Source organism: Neltuma alba, unplaced genomic scaffold (genome assembly GCF_004799145.2).
Source record: "Neltuma alba isolate B1F8T4 unplaced genomic scaffold, ASM479914v2 tig00005777_pilon, whole genome shotgun sequence".
Taxonomy (NCBI): domain Eukaryota; kingdom Viridiplantae; phylum Streptophyta; class Magnoliopsida; order Fabales; family Fabaceae; genus Neltuma; species Neltuma alba.
The window spans coordinates 144018-163317 of record NW_021634229.1 but is presented as its reverse complement, the minus strand read 5'-3'; the positions used below and the strand labels follow the sequence as shown (position 1 = coordinate 163317).

The 19300-nt window shown below is 36.8% G+C and overlaps 2 protein-coding genes across 4 annotated transcripts; both read right to left on the bottom strand.

The window, feature by feature from the left end:
- Window positions 1-4011: 4011 nt before the first annotated feature.
- LOC114748719 (ribosomal protein L11 methyltransferase) lies at window positions 4012-7868 on the bottom strand. Its single transcript, XM_028937170.1, has 7 exons — window positions 7608-7868; window positions 6861-6944; window positions 6211-6351; window positions 5933-5998; window positions 5566-5733; window positions 4760-5068; window positions 4012-4454 (listed from the first exon to the last, which is right to left on the bottom strand). Exons 1-7 carry the CDS (start codon window positions 7866-7868, stop codon window positions 4305-4307), a joined length of 1179 nt encoding a protein of 392 aa, XP_028793003.1. The 3' UTR covers window positions 4012-4304.
- A 1433-nt stretch (window positions 7869-9301) lies between these two features.
- Window positions 9302-18821, bottom strand: LOC114748725 (serine/threonine-protein kinase 25). Of its 3 annotated transcripts, none has more exons than XM_028937176.1 (21): window positions 18616-18821; window positions 17859-17999; window positions 17551-17607; window positions 16640-16667; window positions 16432-16554; window positions 15621-15732; window positions 15448-15485; window positions 15252-15305; window positions 14779-14847; window positions 14534-14650; window positions 14337-14405; window positions 13775-13854; window positions 13367-13495; window positions 13046-13292; window positions 12541-12630; window positions 12265-12429; window positions 11365-11489; window positions 11142-11274; window positions 10724-10848; window positions 10441-10614; window positions 9302-9592 (listed from the first exon to the last, which is right to left on the bottom strand). In XM_028937176.1, the coding sequence occupies exons 2-21, from the start codon at window positions 17951-17953 to the stop codon at window positions 9553-9555; spliced, it is 2070 nt and encodes a 689-aa protein (XP_028793009.1). In that variant the 5' UTR covers window positions 17954-17999; window positions 18616-18821; the 3' UTR covers window positions 9302-9552. The 3 variants fall into 3 exon arrangements, with proteins under 3 accessions (XP_028793009.1, XP_028793010.1, XP_028793011.1); XM_028937177.1 differs by lacking the exon at window positions 18616-18821 and adding an exon at window positions 18110-18522; XM_028937178.1 differs by lacking the exons at window positions 16640-16667; window positions 17551-17607; window positions 17859-17999; window positions 18616-18821 and having other exon boundaries at window positions 15621-15744; window positions 16432-16513.
- Between the last annotated feature and the right edge of the window lie 479 nt (window positions 18822-19300).

Sequence of the window (19300 nt, the reverse complement as noted above, 5' to 3'; positions counted from 1 at the left end):
GGATAGCGTGAAGGAGGACTGGCAGGCGGGGCATAGGTATAAAATTCAGGGCGCTACCTCGTGATTGGTGTGATTCGTTGTCGTGTATTGGGGTGCTGCGAATCTCGATGCAACCCAATCCTACGCCCAATACCGGCTCCACCAACGTGTCATCCCTCGCTTACCCATATTTCTGTTAATACTCCTATTTACCCACCTTTTGTTGTTTTTTTTTTTTCAGTTTAAATGGTGGATCATTTTGGAGGGCAAGAATACCGGTTCGCTTCCTAACGGTACATGTACGGATTTTAATTAATACACATGAAACGAGTAAGGATATTCTAAAAAAAATAATACAAATTTAGTATACTTTATTTAAATTAAATAATTAGTTTTTACGTTCAGAAATTCAAGCGCATGTTTTAAATGGAGGCAAATACGAGTAGTGATAATGAGTTGGAGGGAGGCGGCAGGGGCGGCGAAAACGCGCGGGTGGGGGAAGAGAAGGCCAATGAGGAGGCGACATGTAAAAGGAGGTGGGGGGGCCCACAAGGGGATGAGCGTGTTGACTATGCAGCTGTCGGAGTTGATGTTGTCTTCACGTGATGTTTCAGCGCTGCTTCTTCCCTCTGCCCCCCACTTTTATTCCCTTCCTTCTCCTCCCCTCCTCTCCAATCCTAATCCCTTCCTGCGCTCTTTTATCTTCTTCCTTTTCTTAATTTAATACTAACCCATTGGTTTTTCCCCCTTTTTAATGAGGATCATGCCCTGCATGTACGCAACCTAATATATATATTCATTTCTTATACTACCCACCATCCGTCTTATCTTTTTCTTAATTTCGCTGCCCCCCCCCCCTTCCACTTTTTTAAAAAAAGTATTGCGGCCATCTGGTCACCTATCACGTTCCAACTTTGTGCCCTTTGAATAAAAGAAACGTAATAATTTCAGGTACTGTTATATATGATTCGGCGAATCAACCATGATATCGCCCAAGAACCGATTATTTTGACCTGCAGACACAGTCAGAAACAGAATGGCCGCCGATATGATAGATACGGATTAGAAGGAGTATGTGTGAATGTGTACGCTGTGGATTGGATGGTGTCCTCCATTTACTTTCCTGCTCACTCTCATCTCTTCGTCTTCCATGCCTTCATCCCAAAAGCGCTGTCGTATTCAATTCTCATGTTCAACCACCTTTGTTGGCCTCACTGTGCGCCTCTCATTATTTTACGCCATTTTCATATCCTTCACCTGCGGTCCCTGCTTCTTCCCTAATATAAGACCTTAATCCACTTTGTCTCTCATACTTACTCAATTTTTTAAGATCATCCTTCTAATAATTATAATTCTAGATAATACACTTGATTAGCAAGGATGTTTTATGGAAGATAACACCTATTTATTAGGACAAATAACTACTCAGCTCATTTCTTTAATATCCTCAAATTAGTCACTAATTAGGACCAGAGGTAGTATAAAAACTACTTGAGTATATTAAAAAAATTTATTAAGTCAATTGTCTATGATAAATAAGTTTTATTGATAATACGTATTAGATAGAATTATTAACTACTACTATCATTTATATATGGCACCAAAATTCCGGCACAATCCCCTTGTTTTCATTTATAATGAGCGCCGCCAATGTTTCCCCCGAATTTTTTTTAAAAAGAAAAAGGAAGCGGCCGAGTTATTATTCATTTAAATATGCTCAAATGGCGGCAAAAGGGAGGCCTCAAGACACACGAAATGGAGATACGAATCTGGACTGTATCACGATTTTATATATAATAATGACCAAAAATTAAAACAGGGAGACCTATTGACATTTTATTTATAAAAACATATTCATGCACAAAATTACCAAAATACCTTCTGCTTTTTGAAAAAATAACAGTCCTGCGATTGAAGATCCGGTGACAAGTTCAGATTTATTCATGTGACTTTTCCTGAGATCCAATGGCAAGAAGAGCGGGGGAGGATGGGGGGAACCAAGCAGGCGGCCGCAATTAATTGTTGTTTCTTATAATAATTAATTAAAAAATTGAGATGAGTGGAGAAAAGGAGGGGCCAGGAAAAGGGAGGGAGCGCGGCGGCCGCGAGGAGGGGATGGGTCCCACGGGGGAGGAATGGGGCGAAGCAGATAAAGGCCAAGCGGGGGATGTAGGGGTACCATGAAACCGAGGAAGAGCGGGTGGGAGGGAGACACGTGGAGGGGATCACGTGGGAAGGGGAGCGGGCAAAGAGTACGGAGCCACCAGTGGGGTCTGATGATGGACAGACAGTTAGAGTGGGCATCGGCGCGTCGGCGGATTTTCAATTCGCCCTTTCATTTATTTATTTATTTATGGTCGGTCTGAATGGACAGAATCCATATCCGTTACCTGGGAAAGGATGTTTCATGGCAGCCTTCATTTCATCTTTCCCTTTGCTTTCCCCGATTCCATTCGCCCGCATCTTCTCTTCCTCTTTTCTCTTCTTTCCTTTCGTGCCCGTCACGCCGATTTCTTCAAAACAAAAATTGCTCAAAATGGTCCCATTAATTTTTTTTTGTATTAAAAGTTTAAGTGAATCAGATCCGAAAATTCAGGATATATTTCTAGACTCAAAAAATATTTATAGAGATATTTACAAATCGTTTATTAATTAAATCTTCGTACCAACAGCGGGATTCAAACTCATTACCTTATAAGTTATAAGCTAACTCTTTACTAACTAAATCAACTCCTTAATTAAAATATTTATAACCAAAGCTACGTGAAATTTATCCTAAATCCCCAAAAAAAATCTTCTTCACTTGTAAATAATAGTGCCTAAATATAAGACCTATTTGTAAATATTTGCCTTCTGTTTTTTCTCTTAAAAAAAGATGCGCAGCTCATCTTAACAGACGCAATCTTTTAATAAGGAAAAATAGTTTTAATGGTCTAATTTTTCTCTAGGCGGGTGAAACCATTCTTCAACCATGTGCGTAAATCATCAAAGCAAGAAATTTGCATGTAAAAAAAATATGTTGCATACAAAAAAGAAAGTTGAATGACCTAAGTACAAAAAAATTTTGGGCAACAAATATTTCCAAGGGAGATTTTTTTCAGCATTTACCCCTTTTTTTTTTACACATAATATATTTCCGGAACAAATGTGATAAAAATACCAAGTGAGTGCATTAAGCTATTGCCATTGAAGAGGGGAGGGGATTACGCAGAGATGAGACCAAGCAGAGAAGTGGCTGTAAATTATGGTCACGATTACCTTGTCCAACCAACATTGGGGCAGTGAGGGATGGCTAGATCATCACTCACTTTGCTGGACAAAGGGAATTGGATTGGACAACCAGACAATGTTCCATAATGCTCCTTATCACCAACATACAAATTGAGCGAGCCACTCTCGTATAAGTTTAACGCTGTCTTAGATTTGATCTAGTGATACTATTTTTTATTCTAATTACAAGATCTTATAATAAGAACCGGAAGTAATACGTGTGTGTACAACTATGCGTCATGTGAGGCCACCACCAACTGTGGGGGGAAAAAGAATAAAGACAAGTCCTTTGCTAATGATACAGATGTAAAAGGGGACAGGTTAACTGGCTTGGGGGAATGATTAACAGTGAAACAAGTGTTAATGGGGACTGTGAAGCTGGTTCTGGTAAGCATCAACGTCATGCTACGAGTGCCGCAGAAAGTTGAGGGAGGCAACATAACCCTATTCAGACAATCCTATAAATAGGGTCTCATAATCCAACACCGAAGTGGCTGGGAAATGTGAGACCTACTCATAGGCCTGCTCCTGAAATTCCTCTCCCTCTCGCTCTCTCTCTGCCTCAGGTTAGCAATGAGCATGAGAATCACAAGGATACTGTTCTGCTCTTCATGACTTCCCTTCTTGCCGTGTCCTTCATTAGTATCCGAGCTCACTTGAATAACGGGCAAGACGAAATTCAGGATCATTCTTAGATTTAGTTTTATCAAACATCTGATGTAAACAAGAATGCAGATAACACTGTTCTAGCTGCAGTTCAGATGAGCATTGAGAAATTCAATGACCATGACCGAGCTACAACGTGATCTTGGAAAACAAATTTGTCTCCAAAATAAAAATAGAAGCACAATATGAGTTCTGTTCTGACGCCCCACTTGGATTCTAGAATTACTGTTACAATACATTGCGTATCTCTTGCAAATTTGAAAAGGGGAAAAAGAATAATTGAGAATAATACAATTTTTTTTCTTTGAAAAAATGTTTTAAAGAGCAGTTCAAGGAATGAAACTGGGGAATCTATCTGCAAATTTTATCACAATTCAAGGTATGGCAGGTCAGAGATGCCTCCCACTACTTGTATTAAAGATGATGCTACCACAAACCAAATTACTTCTCTTTCTGCCTCTAACACAAGCCCAACCATCCATTTCCGACACTACTGTGCCTTCCAAGAGAAGTGAGTATCTTTCTAAGATGTATTGAACCTGCATCAAAAAACAATCACATTTAAGTGTTCCCATCATTTGTTGGTCCTGTCTCCAGAAGAATCAAAGTAATTCTCAGGTAGACCTGCTTAATAAAAGACGAATGGACCAAATCATTTATGAATAGACACGCAAGTATGTCCAAGGTACATTTTCCCAATAGATCAAAATCTGATGTGCTTACATTTCTATTGGTGATTATTTTGGTCTACTTAAAGAATCTCCCGTGCAACTTGAGAGAAAAGGGAGGCTACATCTCGAATAGAGAGAGAAATTTTTTTACATTATATCAACTTCAAATTCACCTGTTCACATAAGATGCCGGAGAGACCAATAATTGCTCCAGGTTTTGCATAAGAAACAATTTGATCTGCAAGGTCTATTAGAGGATTTAAGAGTATATTTGCAACAACCACATCATACTTGTTCTTTTCTGTAGCAATTGTCATCTCAGATCTGTTTTGTCCTTCCACAGCTTCGCATGAAGGGGACGATTCAGTTAAAAGATACAGTTGCATTTTGTCTGGTCCTAAGTTGTTTAGGGTGGCATTTTGAGATGCAGATGCAATCGCTTGAGAATCTATATCAATTCCAAAAGCAAAGGCAGCACCAAACTGGCGTGGCAGCCATATTGCAAAATGGGAATTAAAGAGTCAGCTGGTATAAATACAAAGCATGAGCAGAGTGTAAAGAAAGAGCATGAAAATACTAATGCATGATGCATAATCCTGACTATTTTCTGAATCTTAAAACATAAGAAAAAGGTTGACTTCAAAATAAAAAGAAGTGCATATTATGAAAACAGAACAACAACTTCTCAAGAAATCCATGTTATTAGTATTATGAAAAATTAAGGGCGATCAAAAAAACAAACCTACTAACACATGAGGACCCTGGAACAAATATCACACATCCTTAACATTTAACAACTGCATTCAACAGTCCACGTGGATGAAAAGACTATGCAATGTACCAAGACCACAAGAGTATCCCTGGTTCTGCTGCTGCTTGAGCATCTCGCTTTCCATTCTCAGTATGGGCATCAATATAATAATTTTGCATGCCTCGCAACTCTTCAAATTCTAAGGTGTGCTTATCAACAAGTGTATACCTTAAGCGCTGCAATTGAAAGAATTCCAGAGCCTGTGCCATAGTCCAGTATGTGTTCTCCCCCATTTATGCAGCCATGTAAGAGTAATAGACTCAATTTAGTAGTTGGGTGCTCTCCTGTCCCAAAGGCTAGTCCAGGATTCAGAATTATATTTGTTGCTTGACTATCCTGTATAAGTGAAGCAATAGCTGATTCCATGTCTTTGTTTGATAATGACAAAAGACTAATAATCCCAGAAAGCAGCGAACTTAGGTGTATTGATGTATATAAGAAGACCTCATGTACTAGATTTTGTGTGCGCACATGTGCGCGTGCAAGCGTGTGTGGAGAGATTGTCTAAGCATGATCAACAACAGTAACAACATACAGGAGGAGTTATCCACTTGGGCACAACCCATAGACCTTCAGTGATCTCTACTGGATGAAATGATTCCTGCAAAAATGGCGAGTCATATTTGATCAGCTTATTTGCAATGATAAATTCTGGCATTGAGTACGAGTAATCTCAAAGCTCCAAAGCTGCTCTATACACATAACTGAACAGAGACTAGATAATGTGGGGAATTAGCCCCTATAGACGGAAAATGATAATAAGATAAATATAGTGAAAAAAATGAAGCATAAAAGCAGAGAGCAGAGATTGACCTGAGTTTTCTTTACCCAGTCATCATGTTCACCAATTTTAACTTCATATCTTGGTGTGTTTTTCAAACCAATGGAATCAGCAGCGAGTGAAATGCACATATTTATGTCCTGATCTTCAGGGAAAATGGAACTAATGCAAACCTGCATAAATTAAAGTTCTCTAAGAATTCAAAATAAGTCTATTAATACTTTTGCTTTCCAACATTTTTCATATTCTACTGATGTTTTATGTAGACACATATAAATGGCATGAAGCAACAGCAGCACATTATTTCTCTGGTTTAGGGGAACTAGAAAATTTTCCAATATGAGCACTGCTAGATGGTAAAGGAGTTAAGATTTGCTACATGTTGCTTAATTTTAGAACTAAGATTTATTAATAATTCAAGACCTCGAAAATACTATTTGCTTGATATTCATTTATAGCTCTAATAACCAAATAGACTAGACACCGTAAACATTATGAATCATAAATATCAAAACTCAATATGATTTTCATCCGATACTCTATCTATTGCCATCATTGGCCTAATTCCAATTTTCTAATATGAAAACGTTGTCCATAATTAAGTATAGGTCCAATATGACAGTTGAGAAGCCAGAGAATATAGCATGAAATATTATTCCCCAAAAAAGGGACAAAATTGTACCTCATCAGTATTTGCACAGAAATCATCCTCATCCGTGCTGGCAGAACTTGCGCCAAAGCATAAGAGAGCGTCTGCAAGCCCATCCTTGTGAAAAAGAGGAGGAATTCCCGTCAAACATTATAAATTGTTCACCACCCTAATATGTTTTAGTACAACTAAATTTATTATGGCAGCCTAGTTCATCGTTCTTTTCACATAAGATCAACTACATTAACAATGCAGCATAGCTTATGTGCTCCATTTGCTGAGATTGGTCAATAATGACATTTAAGTTTAGTAGATTGGTCAACTACATTAACAATTCTTGTGATTGGCCAATGGAATATTCCATTTTACATTTTGTTAGTGTTTATATCAGTGGCTCACATATATAAACACCTTTATACGTTTCGGTCCATTTTACAAACATAAGTCAAAAATCAGAAGAATCCCATAAAGGAAACAAACATTTATTTCACATGGGAGGTTGAGTATTGCATTTTTTTTTTTCGGTTGCTGAGCAACCAGCAGAAGACCCACATATCATATGTTTGGCCCATATTCGTGTCCTGTCAAAGTTGACAAGACATACTAAAGAAAACGAAAAAAGTCAAACACCAGTCAAGAGTACTAACCCATAAATGAAACATACGCTCATTTCACGCCATGGGTGACTCAAATTTTTGAACTTTTGTCAGCTGAAGAGCTAAAAGCTTGACTCATCACATCAAAAGAATGAGAAAAGAAATAAAAGAGATAAAAGCTTACTGCGACATCTTTGGGACAGTGAATTAGAACCGAAAGGTAAGGCGTGGCAAGGGAATAGTCTCCTACAGCCTCCGAAGAAGTTGCGGAAATCTTCCTGTGGGGTAGCCATTGGTTCCTGAGTCTGAAGCTTGAAAAACAGGATGGAGATGAAGAGCAGTGACTGAACAGAGAAGATGACAAGGGAATGAGGCGACGGGAAAGAGCGGGTGAGTGAGCTCCAAGTGCGACGGCAAGCCGTCTGAGGAAAAGCCACGATGCCATGACCGTGTCTGAAGTACAACTTGCTCCTCTAAATTCATAGTATTATTTTTTATTTTAAATGGATGTAACTTTTCGACATACAGTATGTTTTTTCATAAATTTGAATATTGTTCTTGGTTTTTTTTTTGTTGACCAGAATATTGTTCTTGTTATTGGATAGGCAAAAGTTATTTTATGATATTTTAGTCAAGGATGGCACTGATCCCTCGACAAATTAAGGTTTAAATTTTTACTGAAAAAAATGCTAATATTGTGTACCAAATATAAAATTACTTTCAATGAAAACATACCTATACATAAAAAAAAATATTTTAGTTAAGTTTTAAATTTTTAAATAAAAATAATTTATTTTAAATTATTATTTTTGTGGGTCAAGAGAGCTTAAATTCTAGACACTCCATGACTTATCCCACCCGCTGATATTAAATTATCAATTATAAATAAATAATATCAATATCAAATACAAAAGCTATAATAAATTGTACTCCTCCGGTCTTTATTATAAGACCCAATTTGACTTTTTATTTGGTCCTAATTATAAGACCCAATCTATTTTCTCTCTTATATTTATACATTTTTTTCCAAGATAATCCTTCTAATAATGATAGTTTTAACCAATATACTTAATTAGCAAAGATATTTTAGGAATAACAACACTTATTTATTATAAATAACCAACTTAACTTACTTCCTTAATCTCCTCAAATAAGTCAATTGGGTCTTATAATTAGGACCGGAGGAGTAGTATTTATAATAAGTGTGATTTATATTTTAGATGTTGTACGATGCACAAAATTCATATTTAGTTTTATTGATATCTTTTCTACAAAAGAGTGTTTGAATTCTAAACTTCTAATTTCAATCCACTCTTACTGCTTAAAATTGCTGTGAGTGATTTAATTTATTAATATAGTATCAATATATTTAATTTCAATATAAACTTCTTTATTTTCTGAACCATGACTTATTTTTCAGTATAAACTTATTTATTAAATTCATGCAAAATCCGGAGGAGTATGCAATGAGATGGGTTCACTCATTGTCCATCAAAAACAAAAAGTGTTGATATTTAATAAAAGTGAATTATGCTCAAGCAAAATAAGAGAACAATAAAATTGTTTGAGATGATAAATAGTCTCTTTTAAGAAAGAAAACACAAGTTTAAATTTCAAAATTTGTTCGAAAAACTTTGACCTTAACGCTCTGGTCCTAACAAAAATTGGTTTTAAACTCAAAATGAGTTAAGAATATTTTGTGCTGCATCAAAAAAAAAAAAGGAAGAAGAAAAGATAACAATAGGAACCGGGATGCCAATTTACGTAACGGCTCATTCTCATAAAACTTGTGTCTTCGGAAGACAAACTCTTCATATATTTACTCCTTATAATGCGTAAGTATTTTTTTAAGCTCCTCCAATCCAAGTGAGCATAAAGTCCGGAGAAAAAACTATCTGTAAATTCGAATTAATGGTTGTATGTTACAATTATGACGTCAATGAGCAAAACCCCTAATTATACAGCGTTACTGTCACTATTGAGGCCAGAAAACAATGTAGGAAAAGAAATAGAATAATAATAATGACAATAGAACATACAAAAACAACTTGTTACAATGATCTATGTACATTTAATCAGAAAACAAATACGTAAACACAAAAACAGGTCCACCACCAATCATTCCCCGCTTAAGTTGGATTTAGATCCCTTGAGACTTGACCTTGCCATCTGTGAAACAAAAAAGCCACACAGTAGATGTGAGAAATGAGCTTTCTCCTTCCTCCATATCAAAACCTCCAATCTAAATGCCAAAAGAGAAAGAAAGCAATGGAGTAGGTGGGGGTGTATTCCTCAAAATATCAGTTCAGAAAAGATAGGCAGACCGAACCGGTCATAGAATACATATTTTACAAATTCGTTAGATCCATTTTTCAATAAGAACAAAACTTGCGTCAAGTTGTTTATACTACCTCCGGTCCTAATTATAAAAGCTAGTTGATTAATTTGAGGAGATTAAATAAAAAAGTTAAGTTAGTTATTTGTTATAAATAGGTGTTGTCTTTCCTAAAATATCATTGCTAATCAAGTGTATTGGTTAGAACTACTGTTGTTAGAAGGACTATCTTGGAAAAAAATACATAAATATTATAGACAAAATGGATTGGGGTTTTATATTTAGGACCAAACTAAAAGTCAAACGAGATCCTATATTAAAGACTGGAGGTAGTATTAATTAGGTCAAGTTCCAATCACACTAGTTATGTTACTATTATTAGTTGTTAAAATGAGTATCTGCACCTATAAATTTACCCATGAAATATAGGCACTTATTATTTGGCTATTGGCAGTTGTTAAAATGTGTGCCTGTATTTCTAAATTTACCTATAAACTTAATCTAGTAGATATAAAGAACTTGAGAAAAATTTATATAAGTTTTATCTTATCAGTGAAAGCCACATATTCATTCATTCATTCATGACTGACTTGGTCAACTAGAGAGAATTTCCAGAAACATGTACTTCTTTTTGGGGGGAAAAAAAAGTTGATCAAGCAGGCAAATAACAATTTCTGTAGACCTGGAGAGAAGAAATTTTGCTAGTGGGCTTATATTGCTTGAGTGAGTATCCTTTCTCTGCTGCTTCCCCCGGTCATCAGTTGCCGCACTTGTGTTTCGAGTTTCTTCTGAAGCTGACTTGCTGAATAAGTCGCCGGCCAGCTCCTGAAGCTCCTTCAATGAAGATTCCTTTGAACTGCACAATTTTCATTTGTCGTTTAGGGAACGGGCTAGCAAGTATTGCACTGAAAAAATCAAAATTTTCATCAACAGGTTTGTGTGGTGAATGTTTGTAGAAAGCAAACCTTGCCAACCGCTGAAGCAACTTTTTGAGAAGAAGATCAGAGGATTTAGGATTTGCCCGCTCCATGCTGACAAGTGAATTGACGACTTCTTCTACAATTGAGCCTTCTGGATCGTTAGCAACAGCCTACAAAATGAACATCACCATAATTAAACGAACAAATGGGGGGGGGGGAATAGAAGGCTGGTGAAATATTTATCTTCATTTAGGACATATCAACTTTCATCATGGACCTCAAATCAAAACAGAGATGTCCAAATAAATAATCCTCGCTGCAGTCATCACAATTGTGGAAACTAGCATTCTTCACACACAATCTATCAACTCAATGCTCTATTTGGCATCACAAACTGGTTTAACGGTTTAGCTCCATCAGACTGCTTCCAAATGCTAAAAGTAAAATCTATATTTGGATTCACCTCTTTCAAAGAAGGAATAACCAAATTGGATAATGGTACAGAGGATGACATTATTTTAGCACTTTCTTCATCATCCCAAGGATGGCGAGATCTTGAAATTCCCTTTTGCACATCCACATAGTCACGAGATAATCTGCAACAGAATGTTCTAAAATTTATTATCACATCGTTATTTCACCGGCAGAAAAAACAACTATTTTATGGTTGTAGATAATGGGTGCACCTGGAATAATCGGGGCTGCCTCTTGCCTGGTCTCTCCTGCCTTCTTGTGAATCATTATTGACCTTTCCCACCACAACTCTATCCCGGGCATTCCCTTTCCTTCCTCCTTGCATGGCAGCTTTTGCCTAGGGAAACAAATTAAGAAACAACATACAGTCAAAAATAAATGATGTTAATTTCACCAAGTAATCACAAAAATATCTAGTCTCCCATAATAAACATGTAAATGAAGTAATGAACAAAAAGAGTAGAAATTTCAGACATCCTCTGAAAAGGGGGTTTAAAATGCAGATAAACCACAAAATGTATAAGAAACTAGCAAATATGAATTTAGAAATGTAATTATGCAGGTAATTAATAAGGATTGGTTGTAATGAGATGCCTAAATTCCACATCAAGTAGTACAGAATGGTAGGTGTGGCAATTTTTAAAGAACGGAGATTTCGGGGGTATTTGGATTAGCTTTTCAGAAGTGATTTTATAGAAATTACTGTCTGAGAGGAGTTTTGTCTCGGCTTGTATGAAAACACTTTTTTTAAGTGCTTTTGGGGGATCCCAAACACCCCCTTTCATCTTGCAAAAAGTTACATCAAATAGCCTCTGCTAACAATAATGGATTGAGGGCTGTGCACAAAAAACTGTTAAAAAATTTAAAAGAATTAATTCCTCATACTAGTTAAAATAGAAGCAGCTCTGGCCATGTGGTTTACGTAGGCGTGGTACATGAAGAGCGGGTGGTTTTCAACCCTTGAGTGTATTTTTATGGGTGGGTTCCCAAGACCTTCTTTGGGTCCTACTACTAACCATATGCATGGTATAAAGAAAAAGAAAAGGATAAAAGATCCAGTTTGCCGAGCTCTAGCACCCCTTAATTCAAAGTTTTTATATCAGAAATAGAACCTCAGCAAGATTTGCAGCACTATCCTCTAGAAAGGCATTTGAAGTTCTCTCCTCAAGAACCAGTCTGGATCTCACTGTCTGCGAATCAGAGTCATCATGCTGACCACGGAAGACAATAGTTCCGCCAGTAGAAGCATCTTCAAGAGAGAAAAAACTGCTGCTAGACTGCATAGTATATAAAATTGTTATCAAGTGACCTCATAGAACAGAGCCAAGAGCTAATCAGCCTCTTAATGGGTCAGCTCAGATTTTAAATAAAAAAAAAAAAAAGAATACCAGAGAGCTATGATCACGACTCAATGATTGATGTGATCCTTTTGGAGATCGAATGACAACAGTTCCTGATTCATTGCCAGACAATTCATCCTGCAATTTGAACAATTCAGAAGATAAAATCATGTTGAGTCTTAAAACATCATGCTTTATTAAATGTAGTGTGTTCACCTTCCTACACAGGTGACTGAAACTTCGAGCATAATTGACTTGGTGAACATACTAAATGTCTAAATTATACTCCAGACATTAAGTTGTTTATGCATCTGCCAAATGGGCAGAGGTACTGGATGGAAATTGAATATTTCATAGGCTTAGGGTCAAAATATCCAAGAAACGTGCAGTTCTGAGTCCAGGACTCAGCTTTAATTATCAATAATAAGTTCCAGAAACTGCCAAAGAGGCCCCATTTTTCTTGATATTAACATATGTATATACCTGATACATCATTCAGTTAATAAGAAAACTTCACCAAAGATAAATAGGCTACACAGTAAGAGTCAATTACATCATCCAGGTGATTGCCCCTGCGCTCATCATGGTAAGCCCTAACATCTTTTCCAGCGGTAGTTTCCGAAGGTTCATTAAATCTACTTCTGTAGGCAGATGCCCCTTGATGGCCACTCTCTAAAGTTTTTCTTTGATTAACAGTTACTGGACTATGAGGTGGGCGTGAACTGCGAATGGTTCCACTACCCTGTGATCCGCCAATGCTGAAGTCCCATCCAGTATTCTTCACGCTTTTACCCTGACCACTGCAAATTAGAAAAACTCCTGTTAGAAATTCAATGTTAAGCAGGAAGAAATTAGAGCAATGGTAAAAACCTACCTAGGTCTTTGAGCTTCTTCGCCCCTTGTATCTCTTACCACCTTCATAGTATCTGATCCCTCCCCTGCCCCTCGAGGGCCATTTTTAGGTGTTGATTGATCTTCCTTTATTTGGTATTTTGGACGCTCCCTATCATGAAAAGCAGGATGTTAAACCACAAGCTGGGGAAATTTACACACACACACACACACATTGTTATTTTCTACTCATGAAAACATGCTACGAAGTGCACGTGGAAAAAAAGGATGATCCAATGTTTCAGACATATCTCATATTTAGTTGAGTTCTAAAGTATACAAAAAAGAAATAGAAAGAAATCAGATTAAAAAAACTAAAAGCCAAAGTAAAATAGATAGTTAGTCAATTACATAAAAGAAAGGCACAAAAATCATTAGCAATAATTTGCACCTTATTCTTTCCGAAAGTTTAGGGCTTTTCCTTGCATTCCGAATAAAACGATGTCTGAGAAGTTCCTTAGCACTTGGCCTCTGAAATTGAAGAAGTTAGAAAGGAGGAAATTACAGCAAAGGTGACAGAGAGACTACAGCAGTTCCCCACCAAAAAAAAAGAGTAGCACCAATCAGCTAATGACTTCCCCAGGAAATATTCAATCAAAGCCATAAAATTATCCCCATTATTTTAAATTTAGGAGGAAAGACTGACATACTGCTAAAGATTACTTGCTTCCCTGTTCCAGGAATATTAAAAATATAAAATTCAACCAAAAAAGAAAGAAAGAAATATGAGATGTCACAAACAAGCATATTTAGTGTGAACTTCGATAACATGAAAATTTTTTTCTGGCTCCTCACAGGATTGATAAACTGAAGCAAATAGTCATCCTAGAACAGCATTCTATTAGCCCTTCGCACTAAAATTAAAGCTAGAAACAAAACTTGCTCATTAACAAAATGCAGCCCACAGAAACAAAACGAAACCAGAGAAGGTGTGTGGATGCATAGATACTTACCTCAGCAGGAACTTTCTTTAGACACAGAGACACGAATTCTTTCATGGGACGAGAAAAATGCTCATCCAGCTGCACATATGAATATCAACAATCAACTCTCAAACTAGGAAAAGCTACATTATCTGCAAATCCTTATTAACAAAAAATAGTTAAACTTAGAAACATGAAAGATCAAAGAGTTGGATATAAATAATAACCTGGGGCGGATTCTCTCGGGGTATGATAAAAAGAACTCTAATTGGGTGGAGATCAGCAAGTGGAGGCTCCCCTTTCGCCATCTCAATTGCAGTGATCCCTAAAGACCAGATATCTGCCTGCACAAACAAAATGGCTGGTGATGATTTTTGAGATCTTAGAAGAACAGTAGCCAAGAAAGAAGATACAATCAAAATATGGGCTTAAAAGAATTTACAAAAGACTTATAAAATAAATATAAGATAACCTTCTCATTATATCCTTCTGAATTTTGAATGACCTCCGGTGCCATCCAGAATGGGGTTCCTACAAACGTCTGTTGTTTGAAAAGAAATCAGCACATACAGTAAGAGATGAAGAGTACAGATAAAAAATCCTATACATATTGTTAGATTACAAACACACTTATATAAAGTAATGGCAGAAAAGTAGACAGCTTAAAATTAAAAACAACAATTGGAAATTCACTATGCCCCATATCACATGAATCCACCAGAGATTGCTCTAGTCCTGTATCCTTCAAGGGTACAATGTACGACCAATTTCATTATCTAATTGCAAGGAGACAAAATAAAAGGGCTCTAGAAAAGAGGTTAAGACTTAAGAGTGGGGTAACAAGTTCAAAAGAGAATGGATGTCAGCTTTAATCTAAATGTAAAGGAAAAGAAACCAATTATGTCAATAAAGCATTTGCATTTGATCTTAAGCAAATACATTTACCTTTCTCCTTGACATAGTCCTTGTTAACTGAGCAGAAACACCAAAATCTGCAACCTTCAAATCACAAAAATCATGGAATATTCATGTGCGTATGAGAGTCCAAACCTAAGTGTGTCATTTTTCAACAGATTCATTGACTATCAAAGGAACCATAATTAGCTTGGACAATATAGATCTCCAAGAACAAGACATCTACCTTCACATCACCATTCTCAGTCAACAATATGTTTGCAGCTGCAAAATTGGCAGGTAAATGTTGTCAATAGAAAAGCTAAATGCAAACAAAAGGAGTGAAGTCCATGACTCTGAAATTGAATAGCCAAAGGCAAAAGCAGTTCACAACCAAAGAAAGAGGAGTAGGGATGTTACCTTTAATGTCTCTATGGATTTTTCCTTCACTGTGTAAGTAATCAATTGCATGCAACAGGTCCCGTAGAATGCTAGCAATTGACATTTCATCAAGTGGAGGACCTGATTGGAGCTACAATTTTAGCTCCACAGAAAAACACACATCATATCATAATTCAATATGTAAAATTACCCTTAAAAATACACAAATCATAAATAAAGGAGAAAATAAAAATGAGCAGGCTAAGTATTTCTTGATAACCAAATGAAGAATTTGAAAAGACAAGGAAGAGGAGAATAAAAAGTCCTTCACAAAAAACAACAAATAACAAAAACAAATAAGATGAAAGCAACCAATAAAAAAATATTGAGTATATAAGATGTAACATAGCCAGAACAACTAAATTTACCAACAGGAATCTAAAACTTGTCTGGTCACTGACAGTGAGAAAGGTCATGGTAGCACAGTATCAATCATAGGTAAATAAAGCATAATGACAATAGACATCGAATTTTTATCTGTTCTCCATTGGTTACTAAACACCACAAAGTCCTCTCAATACTTTTCCTTCGGTCCATCAGAGGCTCCACTAAGGTTGTGCAGATCATCCCCCCTACTTGCTCCCAAGGGGATTTGAACCAAATATGATGACATAACAGTAATCAATAAGTAGGGCGTCCAATTGCAGACTCATAAATGTATTTTGAAAATGTACACATGCAAAACCATTTTCTCTAGTCACCAACTGTACTTCAAGTAAACATTAAAGGAGAAACAGTAAAAAATTTCATGCAGCAAGCATAGAAAATCAAGTCAACAGAAGTAACCTACTAGGTCAGCAACAGAGCCGCCAGCCATGTATTCCATTATTATCCAAAGTTTAGTTTGGTTGAGATAGGAACCATAATACTCAGTAATATATGGAGATCGACATTGTTGCAGAACAGAAATTTCCTGCCAAAGATTAACTTGATGAAATAATTAATCATTTAGCATTTAGGTATGTTGAAAGTCACGTGCAAGTTATTTCATACTATACCTTTTGAATATCTTCGATCTCATCCTCTCTGCATTAGAAAATAAAAATGTTCATTATAAAGCAGCTCAGAGTGACAACAAAATTTTATCAAAAATAAACAGCAGGAAAAGGATTGAGTGCAACACGGCAAAACATGAAAGTGGGGAAAGGATTATATAAGAACTACAACATCCAGCACAGGAAAATCCTCCAACCTCAAAATGCCCCACGATTTACCATGCACAGTAAACTTTCTAAGAATATGCAATGCATCAGAATTCAGAAACATATCATAACTTAGAAAACTTCTGAGTTACAAGTTCAGTCTTGTAATAAAGAACAGTAAACTCAATGGGTATGGAAGGATTTGAAACTCTGTTGCAGCACTGTAGGCTGTAGCGCCACTTACAGGGATGCCAGGTAACAAACAGGAATTTAGGTGCTAGTTCTTACCTATTGAGAATAATTGTAGCCTTTAGGCATTGTATGTGTTTCTCTTCAGCAACATCAGACCCTAAAAGTTACCATAGTTCTATTTCCATACATATGCTATAAGTTCTACACTAAGCACAAGAAGAAGTAGCTAAAATTACGTATACATATTAGTCTAATCATTCCCTTTGAATTCTGAACTTATATCAATACTTAGTAGTTCTTAATCCTTCAAGTTTCCCTTGTTGACCATGAAAGCCGCATGTTAGCACAAATCAAACTCTTCTTTTTCTGTGGAAAAAGGAGCATATCAAGGAAATACAAGGGAAGCTAAATTATTCTCCCTTATACCACTCAGATTATGACACATAATTCTGAGCCACTAAGTTAAAGTCCCTATACGCCAGTCTTGCAGAAAACCATGGTGGAATATTCTATCAAAGAAAAGGAATTGGCAAAACAACAGTCAATACAACAAGAAGCATAAAGTATTATCTTACGATTCTTCCAAATCAATCACTTTGATGGCAACTTCTTTGTTGAGCTCCTTGTCAAAGCTGGAAATAAGAAAGCACAGCAAACACTGGTTAACTAATGTTAATTTCAAAGTAAGTTTAAAATTATCATAAATAATATTATCCTCGATATTGCATGCGCAGAAACAGAAAGATGGAAAATTCACAGAACTACTCGCGAAACTCACTGGTTAGGCCAAGTGCATTTAGAAGCACCCCTTTGAACTCAATGTAAAAAGGTCTCAAGCTTAATTTTCCAGTGACAAGGTACTAGCCCAAAATTTAACACCTACCCTTTATAAACGTCCCCAAATGATCCCTGTCCAATTAGCTCCAGTGAAGTGAATCTTGATCCTGCTGCCTCAGCCAAACCTGCTGCGTCCACCATTCTGAGGAGCAACTTTCAAAGCCTTATACACTGGCTACACATGTATCTGAAACACCAAACAGAACAGCTGAGGCATATAGTGAATATAAGTATCCGCATGTCCCCATATCCCTCGTAGTACATCACCCAGATCAAACTAAATGTTCAGACAATGACCTTATGTGGAAATTCATGCAACCAACCATTGACTTCGAACACCAAGTTTTGGAATAGCAATTGTAAGAAATAAATCGATCAATCACTATAATGTTCAAATAAGTGCATACAAGAAGACCATCAAACTCAGTTCTTCCGCAACCAAGGTTCTGGGAAGGGGTAAAAAGGAAAAAAAAAAAAAAAGGAAAAAAAAAAGGAACCGAAATTTAAGAACAGAAAACAACCAAAAACACAATGCAATGAAGCTCTTTAGCTAAAAGTAAGAATATGAGCTTGGATGCACTTCAGGTGTTTGCTCGACGGAAGTGGGACGCTAAAGTGACCACCCAGTGGTAATTGAATGCGCGATAACACTAAAATTTTCAGTGGCGAAAACCAAAGAAAAGCGAAACACACCATCCCATATGGGGTTCGAATTCGGGTTGGTGAGCTTCTGATAGTCCCCGAGTCTTTATCGCATTGGAATGTCTTATGGGCTGAGATAGCTAATCGAGATTCAAACTCACCCATAAATGAGATTGGGACAAAGGAGGGAGCTTAGCTTTCGCGGGTTTAAGCCGTCGATCTCTCCGTCAAATCCATGGCTTTCTCAGAGAGTATGTATGTCCCCACTTGTCCTTGTACGTAGCTGCAGTTGGGGCCTCCTCCTTCAGCAGAGGCCTTTGGGAGCTTCAACGGATCGAAGCAACTGTGCCTGTTTGTTAAAATGGAGTCCCCGTCTGCTCCTCCGTGCTTCGTTTTTCTATTATTTAAATTTCCAATTTCCGGTTGAGGTTACAAAGAAATTTTCGGGCCGGATCGTCGACCCAGTTGGAGAAATCCAAGACGACATTAGAGCAATGATTGTATGCTACAGTTGGAAAATCACTTGAAAAGTTGAAACTTGAAGATGTGATTTCCTGGCATTTTCCTTTTTATTCCCAGAAAATGTATTTCGTCGGTTCATCCTTTGATCCAGCCCTGAACCTTGTGATTTTACAATTTGAGCATTGTAATAATCTCTCTGTAATTTTTGCCGCGTGCAGTTTGTTCTTTGTTTTGATGTTTTTTTCCTAAAGAATGTTGTGGTGTTATGTTTACTAAACTGCCTCGCATCATTAATGCATAAATCTAATTTAATTAATGAAGAGAGTTTTTTTTTTTTCCCTCGAGTGGGAATGGCATTTAAAATTTTAATAATTTGTTTGATGC

What these genes read in the sequence shown, in the direction of transcription:
- LOC114748719 (XM_028937170.1), bottom strand. Translation starts at nt 7,868, where the DNA reads ATGGCATCGTGGCTTTTCCTCAGACGGCTTGCCGTCGCACTTGGAGCT. An exon ending in ACTGTCCCAAAGATGTCGCA is followed by an intron (nt 6,945 to 7,607) that starts GTAAGCTTTTAT and finishes CTTTTTCACAAG; the next exon opens with GATGGGCTTGCAGACGCTCT. An exon ending in TCTGTGCAAATACTGATGAG is followed by an intron (nt 6,352 to 6,860) that starts GTACAATTTTGT and finishes TAATTTATGCAG; the next exon opens with GTTTGCATTAGTTCCATTTT.
- LOC114748725 (XM_028937176.1), bottom strand. Translation starts at nt 17,953, where the DNA reads ATGGTGGACGCAGCAGGTTTGGCTGAGGCAGCAGGATCAAGATTCACT. An exon ending in AATCCATAGAGACATTAAAG is followed by an intron (nt 15,486 to 15,620) that starts GTAACATCCCTA and finishes CCAATTTTGCAG; the next exon opens with CTGCAAACATATTGTTGACT. An exon ending in CTGAGAATGGTGATGTGAAG is followed by an intron (nt 15,306 to 15,447) that starts GTAGATGTCTTG and finishes TGTGATTTGAAG; the next exon opens with GTTGCAGATTTTGGTGTTTC.